The sequence below is a fragment of the Triturus cristatus genome, chromosome 8 (genome assembly GCF_964204655.1).
Source record: "Triturus cristatus chromosome 8, aTriCri1.1, whole genome shotgun sequence".
NCBI lineage: Eukaryota > Metazoa > Chordata > Amphibia > Caudata > Salamandridae > Triturus > Triturus cristatus.
Genome location: NC_140591.1, coordinates 451,532,703 through 451,543,132, shown reverse-complemented (window position 1 = coordinate 451,543,132; position 10,430 = coordinate 451,532,703). Strand labels below are relative to the sequence as shown.

Sequence of the window (10,430 nt, the reverse complement as noted above, 5' to 3'; positions counted from 1 at the left end):
CTCCATCTTGCGTATTGACACCATTGCGATGTTGCCCTCACTCAGGCACCGACAACCTTCGTAGCGTTTCTTTCATACTCTGTACTGTAACATGTTAAACGACCTTTTCCTGTCTCTCTGAGCAAAGTACATTCTGAGACCCGGCTCGAAGCAACTAATTCCCGTGATAACCATCTATTGACCCTTGGTGATCTTTCTCTGCCTCTCCAATTGTTTTACAAATCACCACCTGCAACACGCAAACACTAATTTAACTTAGGAATGCTCATGCCACCTGGCCTATAGGGTCAGGTAGAGAACACGGCCCTAGGGAAGGAATTTCTAATACCTATTATCCTGTATCTTGTACAAAGAATGTTTGCTAGTGGATGATTTGTTCGTTTTTATTGCACATTGAGGAGGTTGTTGCTTTAGGGGATTCAAGCGCTATAAAAGACTGTGAGCCACGGATTGAAGTGGCAGTCTCCTGAGAACCTACCACTGATGTACTTCTAGGACAACTGTACCTAGCTGCAGCTAATAAATTGAAGTTCCTATGGCAACAGAGTGTTCCGTGTCGCTGTACATTTAGAAGGCGAACTCAGAAAATTTCAGGCGTACCCTGCGCCGACAGGCATAATTCAGCCTGTTTCTTCACAGTAAGAAGTGAAGTGTGAATGTTGGTGTTATGGGCCCCACCAGTGATTGAATGAGTGAATGTGTTAACGTGATGTCTGGTCTGTGATAAAGGGATGATATTAGGTACGGGTTTTGCCTTGATTCCCGTTACGCAGGTTTCTGCGCTGCAACAATCCGACCAGAGACACAAGGACTTGTCAGGCCAGAATCCCCAAAACCTAACTGCAGGGATGCAGTACAATTTAGGACAGCAAGTGTAACAAGCCTATACCTTCCCTGCCCAGTTCCCGTAGGGGAAACCAGGGTCAGCCTAGATCTAGCCCCCGGGTGATCAGTCGCTGTACAGAAGTCTTGGATCGTATCTGGGAATCAGAACCTATTGCCTTTCTTTGTTTTTGTCTATAAATTAATTTCAGCTGGCTTATTAAACCTCCCTGTAAATAGGAAATATTGTATTTACAAAAGTAGCTGTTCTGACTGGACCTGGAGTTTATTACTTGTCAATGTGGCTGCTCCCAAACAGTCAAACTCCTAAATATAGTAATGTGGTTATTCAACTGGAGTGCAACATAACCTTAGTCTCTTGGATACCTTGCTAAATGAATGAGCCACACTGATTTTCCTTAGTGACCAGTTATTGCAATAGGACAGAAGAACAAACCTCCAACATTTTTCGCAAACAGACTTGAGTCTAGTAATCCAAACTCGCAGCATAGTTCTTTATTTTTCTTAAACGAGTACAGAAAACACACTTCCCTCAATTTATTTCTGTACAAAGATAGTTAAAAGGCAAAAAACACCGGAAAGATCCAACCCAATCCCTATTTCCCTCCCCTTCCTCCCCACAGAAAGCTGTCTATGGTTCATGATGAAGTGTGTCTTCCCTGAAAAATAATCTGATTTTTGTCCTTAAAAAATCATGTAAACAATGGAATGTTTCACAGTTTCACCCGTTGTAGGAGTCTAACCATTACTCCCTCACTAACAGAGCAGCCAGGCAGTAAAGACTTGCACCTTCTTCCTTCAGACACTCACATCTTCTTCACCCGTTCCTCCAGTGCGTCCAGCTCACTAACTACCTCACCAGGCAAGTATTGGTTCACCTGTTCAGTCAGGTAGTGCCTGACCTCTCCTACCTCCTGCTCCCAGAATCCCTTGGGTAGGGAGAAGAGCTCATTGGTATCAATTGGGGGCAGCCCTTGCAAGTCCAGTGCTCCTTCTGCAGGCACATAACCAATGGGTGTAACCCGGGCACCAGGTTCGCCATCCACACGACGGAAGATCCAGTCCAGGACTCGCGAGTTCTCCCCAAAGCCGGGCCACAGGAAGTTGTTTTCGGAGTCCTTTCTGAACCAGTTGACGTGGAAGATCTTGGGAAGGTGGACAGATGGACGGTTCTGCATGCTCAGCCAGTGTGATAAGTAGTGGCCAAAGTTGTATCCAAAGAATGGGCGCATGGCGAAGGGGTCATGCATGATGACTTTCCCTGGGAGACAAGAAAGAAGGGAAGACGGTAAACAGTTGTATATTTTGGGTAACGTTGCCAAGTCCTTATAGACACCATGTTGGGTCAGACTCACATAGTTCTTAGAGACCGTTTGAGTTGTGGCTCTCACAGACCCCAACTAGGAAAAAGCTCTCAAAGACACTACATCCGGTGTGTCTCTCCTAATGATAACATGGTGGGTTTGCTACCATATATCTCAAAAACACCATTATGAGTGGGCCACTCCGAGACTCCTTAGGGGGCGCTGTTACAAAGTTCTTAGACTTCATTGTTTAATAAACTGTTTTACTAGCTATTAATGTACCAATCAACAGGAGAAGAAAATGTCAGGGGGCATGGAACAGTGACATCCCCCCATTTGCGAGTACCAAGCACATTAGTCCTATCTGTACGTAAAAGTGGATTGAAGTAGGTTATTAAGTAAAGAAGTCCAAAGCAATTGTAGCATTAAGTTGATTTATTGAGGGAAGTTATATTTAATAGCACCCCACCAGAAGCATGTTGGCATCAGCTCAGGCCTAGCCATTCTGAGCTCCTCCGTCTGATTGGTGGCATCTACTGCACACCAGGGTTCTACATCACCTCACAGACACCATAGACACAGAGAGCAGACATTAGATACACAGCATATAAAACTGGATATAACAAAGTGCAACATAGCAAGAACAATTACTACATTTATAAACACAATGGGGTGCATTAGTTGGAGGCATCTCAATATTGTTCGTTTCCCACCATTTGCTGTGCTTCTGTGGGTGGCTCTGAGCCTCATTTATTGTTTTTTCTAGCTTTCTGCACCTGTCTATCCCTGCTTAAGCAGGCTTAGAGCTTCCGCCTCCCTCCTGTGCCGATCAGTCTCCCTTTTAGCGTCTTTCAAGTCTAGGTCCCTAAAAGTAAGGCAACATCTGTTTAAATCCATTTAATCTAGACCGTTTAGTAGCACAAGGGGGGCTGGGGCTTGAGGACTGCTCGGTGCCCTAATATGCTGTCAGTAACTCCAGCACTGCATCCCAGAAGCCCCTAATGAAAGTCACCATTCGCTGATATTTCATACATGTTGGGCGGGGGGAGATGGGGTGGGAGGGGCGAGGGCGTTTGTTGCGAGAGAGTATCTACCAATATTCCAGAGTCTTATTCTTGTGAAGTATACATGGCGTGAATATTTAAATTGGATAAGCTTGTAGGCTGATGATATGGCTATTGGGCTAGGGGCCATCAGTGCAGTAAGCCGCTCCACTACATCCAAGGGACCAACGCAAGCCTCCTATGCCTCTATTAGTACTGAGAAGGTGCCTGGCGTATGCATCACCACTGCTTTAAACATTCACATTATCTTTTTATCTGTGAGTTTAGACATGGTGAGTTTCACCACTAATGGGTGGATTGGGGGAGCTCCTCAAGAATGGTTTGGTAGAGTGTTAGTGCATGGCGGAGCTGTAAGCAGCAGAAGAACTGGGGCTATAAAAGTCCAAACTCCTTCCTCACGGTTGTGAATGAATTTGTAGACTTACAATTGACCACAATCCCTATTATAAAGATGTCAAGTACACCCCAGCCCTGGAAACCCTCAACAGCTGCAACACTATGTTGGGAGTATCCCTGCACAGGGATGGGTTTCTCTTGTTAGCTTATTTGTCCACCCCAGGGCATGCAAGGTGTCTCTCCTTCTTACCAGTACTATCTTAGTGGCTGGTAGATCATCACTGCTGACACCTACCCCACCCAGCCCCCACAGATGTCATGTATAGGTGTTATTCCATTCATCACCCAAAGCTCGCTCAGAGTATTCCACGGTAACAAACATACAGTCAGTAATGACTGCTAAGTAAAACGCTTGGTAGTATGCCATAAAATCTGCCATGCCTGGATCCTTGTCAAAGACCGATTTACAATACCAGGTCAGTTCCAATCTGGCAGCTTGACTATTCCATAGGAAGGATTGAGCCATGGTTAAGCCATCAATGTGATCCCCCTCTCAAAAGAGAAGAGATCGGGCCGGTTCGCCCAAGAATCAGGACAAGCCAGAAAGGGCCCAGTAGTTTATACCCTACTGGCCCCATTGGGGGCAGAACTCCCCCACCCCGAAGTCTGGTGGTAAATGGAGGCGGGAGTTACCCGCAGTAAGCCCTGGCATCCTTATGAGCCTCCAACCCAGGAGACTACCCAGAAGTCTTTGTGTCCCCCTTTCCGGGGGACGACTGGAGAATTTGCCCCGAATCTTTCCCGGGAGGTGGCAGAAAGCACACTGATGCCAGGGATATTTCTTAAAGAAATAATGGGATGGGGGCTGTCTTGACATCATATACCCCTAACATTATTTGATCCCCCATGAGGACCAGAGCATTCCCATGGCAAGCAAAAGGAAATCTGCATTCTTTTAGGCGTAGTTTTGGCATATGGTTTTCACAATTGAGCTAAATCCCAATTTCCCGTCACTTGCCATGCTGAATGGCAGCACTATTCGGACTCTGGGTCAGCCAACAACCAGGAAACCGTTCTGAATTTAGACATTTCTGAAAACTAAACACCCAATGGAGTCCAGGTTGGCGCGACTTGCATGGCTCCCACTAAGTTTTCTTACTCAGAATGCCATGGAAACCCCAAACTTTGGGTAAAATCACCTATTTCCCTGACATATTTTTGAGAGAAACTTCCGGAATGTGTAGTGTTCCACAAGTTCCTATCACCATGCGTTTCCACACTTCTCCTGATAAAAATGGTACCCTCACTTCTCTAAGCAATCATAACAGGAGCGGATCAAACCAGAGACCATGCACTTTGCATGGTCTCTAATTTGATCCATTCCTGTCACAGGTGCTAAATGTATCTGGTTGGCGGTTAAGCTCAGTGCTAGTCTCAGCCACAATGCAGCTATGGTATGCAAGGAAGACCTGGCCTGGATTCAGTCATATGAGGGCAAAAATGTGCTCCCATTTCAGATTATTAAAGTCTTGTCAAAGTCTATCTGAAGGACTGCTAGTACCAGGCCATGGTTATAGTGCTGTTAGTCGTGATATACATTGACTTTTGTGACATCACATATATTATAGCTTCAACATAAATGAAATTGTCGCAGCAGTTGACTGGACACTCAGGTTTACGCACTGTGGTTATGTCCACCTCAATGGAGTCTTGCGGTATCTCACCCAATTCCCTTGCAGCTGTGTGCGTGGTCAATAGATATGGTCCAGTATGCTGGAGTGTAACTTTACTAATTCTACGGAGAATCCATTAGTTCACAGGGCTTTCTATGAGGACATTTGCCCAATAGCGCCAGTCACCTTTTTCCTCGGTAATGGGGTAGTCAATAGGGTCGCTCGTCATGTCAGTGAGGCTCTTCAGTTAAAGATCTGCTACGGAGGCCTCAGGGTAACACTATTTGAGAGCGCCCTCCCTGCTAGAACTCAGTGCTCCGGTTGCTGCTGGGTCTGTAACTCTCTGCCCTTCCGTATTTCAGGTGTATACGAAATGGTGTATATTTTCCTTTTTAGTCCCCAGTCCGTAGAATAAGTTTACAGTTTTATCATCTTGGTCGTAAAACTGGCTTTGGGCAATAACCACAGACTTTGGCCTCTTCTGTGAGAAGCTGTCGATACTGCAATTTGCCATTCTTAATCTCAAGCAGGAGCATCTCAGTGGCGTTGCTTTCTGTATAGTCCCTCCACGTTAAGGAGTACCAACTCTGCAGCACAGATTTCCTCCTGCTTGCCATGTTTTATTTTCAAGATGTAGTCTACAGCCCTGCCTCTCACTACAGATTAAAATGCTTTCCATAATATTGCTGGGGAATCAATGGAACCTTTGTTAAGTCAATGGAATTTCTCGGTTTCTTTTTGTAGGGCCATCCTAAGACTAGTGTTGCTAAGACTAGTGTTTTTTTAACCCCAAGCATTAAGTCGTTACATGTTGGTTTGCTAAACCTTGCCTCCCCTCCCTCTAGTCTTTAGCCAATTGGGGTGTACTTTGAAAGCCCTGTGGCTAAAATGTCTACCTCGGTTACCATTCTCACATTCAATAAAAAAAATAAAAAAAATAGAACTTAGAAATGGATCTGTGCACTCTTGAAAAAAAGGTGTATTATTGGTTGTAGGCATGGCAGTGCTGCCATGCATAATGTAAGCTACATGCCGTCACAAAGCAGCTGCAACAAAGTCCTCCATTGGAGTCTAGTGTGCCATGACTGTTATTAATGGGTTATATCACTCAATTGAAGTTTACCCCACTGTGATCTCTGGAGGAGGCTTTTGGATCAATGATCAGGCTCTACCTCAAAACAAGAAAACCAACCGTCTGAGATAGTACGCCACTGGCTCTAGGAAGGCTTCGGGATGATTGCCCTTCATACCCTCTGCGAAGCCCACGCATTTTAGACTGATGTGGCGGGCTCGTCCCGCTGCATCCTCTACTTCATCTATTTAGAAGATACAGACTTGTTGGCTTGCACCTCCTTAACCACTTCAAGTTTGGATATTCAGTCCTGAGCTTCATTGACTCGATTCACTGTATTCTTCGATCCTGGTGGGGGAGCACCACACCCATGCCCACTTCCCTAATATTGATCTATGGAGATGAGCATGAGAACTGGATCATCACTGAATGAATTCTGCAGAGACTGATGAGTCAAGGTGGCTTGCACCTGCATTGTTGTGACACAGCCAAACCCGGGGTCCATCGGTGCTATGCCATCTAACTTCGCAAATGTATCCATTTTACCTTGCTTCAGGATGAGGCTGGGTTTATCGTTATTCAAACACTCAGAAAGGGGGTGGGAGAGGAATGCAATTGATCCACCATACATCCTGACAGATACAATAACTAAACAACGCAGTGTAAATTCCCTTGGGGTGTAGTGCAGAAAATTGTGTTCTACCTAAATTCATGGAGGTCTTACTTTTAGATAACAAGGACCCTCACCCACTAAGAATGAGTGCTTCATCCTCTGGTCCTGCTCCTCGTTGAGCAAGTCCCAACAGGCTTGAAAGATGGAGCGCTTAGTGGATGGGTTGCCTAGGCGATATGTAGAAAGGGCTTGTAAGAGGTGACTGAGGATCACCTGGAGATAAACAGTAGTTTATTTATAACTTTTTTGCTACCTTCGCCAAGGTTAAAAAGTTGAGTCTGACATGATGAAATAAAGTAGTCCTATGTTCTCCGTACTGGTCAATGAGTTTCTGCCTAGTGTTGCCTCTATAGGTCGGTAGCATTTGTTAGCTCAAAGGGAGTAATATGTAAGCCCCAATCAAAATCTTGTCCTTAATCTAGATATGTGTAAAGTTTTGAAAAATAGAGAGAAAAAAGTGTACAAATGACAAACTACAGTGAGAAAGACAATAGAGAGCGTTTATACTAAACTGTTTGTTGATTTGCCTCTATAGACCCTAGTGGTCTGTAGTTAATGCATGATGAGGAGCAAGGGCCTGGTGAAATCCTAACAGTCGTTACAGGTTACACAGGCAAGTAACCCCTGAATTGCAGGCTCATGACCTCAGAAGGGTTTATCTTTAGCCATGGCATCTCAAGGGTTTGGCCTTTCACCATTCAATCCCACCACTTTGTAGAGCGACTGCATCTCTAAAACTGATTGTATGCCTACCATGCTGAAAATGCCCAACAGCCTCTTGTACGTCCCTCATCTAGAGACCTAGCTCATGTCCAGTAATGGATGTAACTACTATACAGCCCTTACACATGTCAGGTTACGTAGAGGTCAAACACACACACACCCCATCTTAGGTTAACGCTGCTGATCTGCTTTTTTTTATTTTTTACACAATACTAGGCAGACCCTACTACTCACAGTGAAGCCATGATGGGCAAGGATCCTGCATCTCAGACCTCACTGGGTAAGGTCTCTGCCAAGCTACTTTCAGACCACAATGAGTGGGCTGGCATACCTCTAACCTTGAAAGGCACTTAACACTTGGCATCCACTTCTCAAAGGCCCCATGTTGGGTGACTCTCCCCATGCTTCTGCCAAACAAGTTGATGGAGGCATTCCCACAGCTGTCCAATGCAGATTGGGTTTGGCACAGGTCTTACCTTTATGTTCAGCTGCTGCCGTGGACTCTGATCGCATAGCGGCACCGACAAACACCCCGTGCCGCCAGCTGAACGACTCGTACACCAAAGGCACTCCTAGAAGTGAAAGATGGCAGAGGTCACAACACCGTAAAGAAACTGATGGGGTTTTAAGGGGTAAGGCGGGAGGCCTGAGAGTTAGTCGGTGACCTTTAAGTGGTACCTCACAGCAAACCTCGAAGCTACTGCTCCACAATAAAAATGTCACTATCAGATATGCTGCGTTTAATAACTGGGCTAAATTGAGTTTGAAGCATGTGCATAACAAGAGGACGTCATCACAGACTGAAACTGATCATGGGACCTGCTGAATGTTTCCCAGATACCCAAATAGTGCCCCAGGGGTTTTCACTACTTAAGGCATTTCCAAAAGCAAGATTCAACAGGTCCTGAGGCTCCAGGGTGGACTTCCCTGAGATTCACAGGGATCATTTTAAGCAGCAAGGTAAGGGGACCCACAACATGACTTGGAATACAAATAATGGAAAGATTACTTCTGCAGTTTAGATGATGAGGTCATAACCTGATTCATGTGCGATGTGACATGGGAGACAGAGACAATGGAGGGAGGGCCATGTTAAATAAGTTGTGCGCCTCAAGATAACCAGATCACCACAAATCCCATTTATAAAACCATAATTGGAAGATCGTGGGAAAAGATATGGGGGTGGGGCTTGCATGTGGGAAGTAAAGATCCACCCCACATGGGTATTCACTGAGGGGAAAAGCTACTGAAGTAAACAGCCAAGTATTGAGAGTGAGAGCCAAGTGATGAGAGAGGCTATGAGCAGTAAATACCTGCCCCCATGGAGCTATGTATGGGTGAATGGCTGTGGATATTAAATAACCAGCCCTGCGGGGTAATAATTGTGGTGACTGTCTACAGGTAATAAATTCCCACTCCTCAGTAGTGGCTCCTGGTGGGAGTGCTGCGGCGGGACGGGGGAGGGGCAGGGTAGGGGGTAGTAAACCACGGAATACGGCCAAATGGAGGTAAGTACATAAATAGATAAAACTAATTACATTACGCACATTTGGCGTTGCGGCGTGCGCAATGTGATTTGTTTTATTTATTTATTAATGTACTTACCTCCGTTCGGCCGTATTCTGTGGTTTTCTACCCCCTCCGCCCCGCCTCACCGCTCCGCAGCACTCCCACCAGGAGCCGCTACTGCCACTCCTGGGTGGTAATAATGGAGCTGAAATGCTGTGGGCTGTGCATTCTAATCCCGAAGGATGTATAATGGTGATATAAATGATGGGAAAAGCAATAGGCAGAATATACCCTCTAAGATTTTAATAGACATTTAAAAAACGCCATGACCCCGCATTTTATTGAATAATAGTATGCACTGAAAAGAAACACTGGAGGTGAAAACTATCTTCTATAGACACCCCCTGAGGAAGATCGTAATGGAGGTGAAGACCTAGGAGCAGTAAATCTCAAGGCCTGGGGTATAAATGGAGGTGAAAGTTTCCAGGGGAGAGGAGTTGGCCTAACGGCTAGGGCGGTCGACCTCGAATCTGGGGAACTGGGTTCGAGTCTCGGCAATGACGCTGAACATCCTGTGATTCTGGGCGAATCACTTAATCTCCCTTTGCCTAACAAAAATGTAATGCAATTGGTGCTCATGTAGAGTGCTTCGATACCCGATTCGGGTCAAGTTCGCGCTATATAAAACTCTGTAAAATAAAAATTTTAAAAACAGGCAGTGAAGCCTCAGGCCCAGAGTACAAACGAGGAAAAAGGAAAAAAAAAAAGGCTAAGATCAATAAAATTCCAAGCCTGGTGTTAGCAATGGTGGCTATATATTTCTCAACAACTTTCATGTATTTCGGGTTATCAACAATGGTGAATGCCTATGGGCATCAAATACCCACCATGCGTATATTAAACAAGATGGGGAAAACCCTATGAAATTTACTATTTCACTGATAAATATCACCCTACCTCCTCCACAAGCAGTGCTCCATCACCTTTCATCAGCAGCTGATGGCATCACTAGCCCCCCTCTCTCATGTATACCACTAACTGGACTTACCTTTGGGTCTCCGGCCCCCAAAGAGGATTGCTTCAATGGGCACTCCTTCTTGCGACTCCCAGGCTTCATCCATGATGGGGCATTGCCCTGCGGGAGCACAGAAACGGGAGTTTGGGTGGGCACATGGCTCCTTGTCACCTGGAAAACAGAAGGGAACAGATTGAGGGTTAATATAAATAAACAAA

At 45.4% G+C, this 10,430-nt stretch overlaps 1 protein-coding gene across 1 annotated transcript in view; it reads right to left on the bottom strand.

Annotated features, from left to right (window-relative positions):
* Positions 1-1,323: 1,323 nt before the first annotated feature.
* LOC146802298 (phosphoenolpyruvate carboxykinase [GTP], mitochondrial-like) overlaps positions 1,324-10,430 on the bottom strand; it is a 123,543-nt gene continuing 114,436 nt past the window's right edge. The window contains exons 8-10 of the mRNA XM_085621865.1: positions 10,246-10,383; positions 8,165-8,260; positions 1,324-2,104 (exon numbers count right to left, since the gene is read on the bottom strand). Coding sequence (XP_085477991.1) covers positions 1,650-2,104; positions 8,165-8,260; positions 10,246-10,383 — 689 coding nt within the window. The 3' untranslated portion in view covers positions 1,324-1,649. The remainder of the gene's footprint in view (positions 2,105-8,164; positions 8,261-10,245; positions 10,384-10,430) is intronic.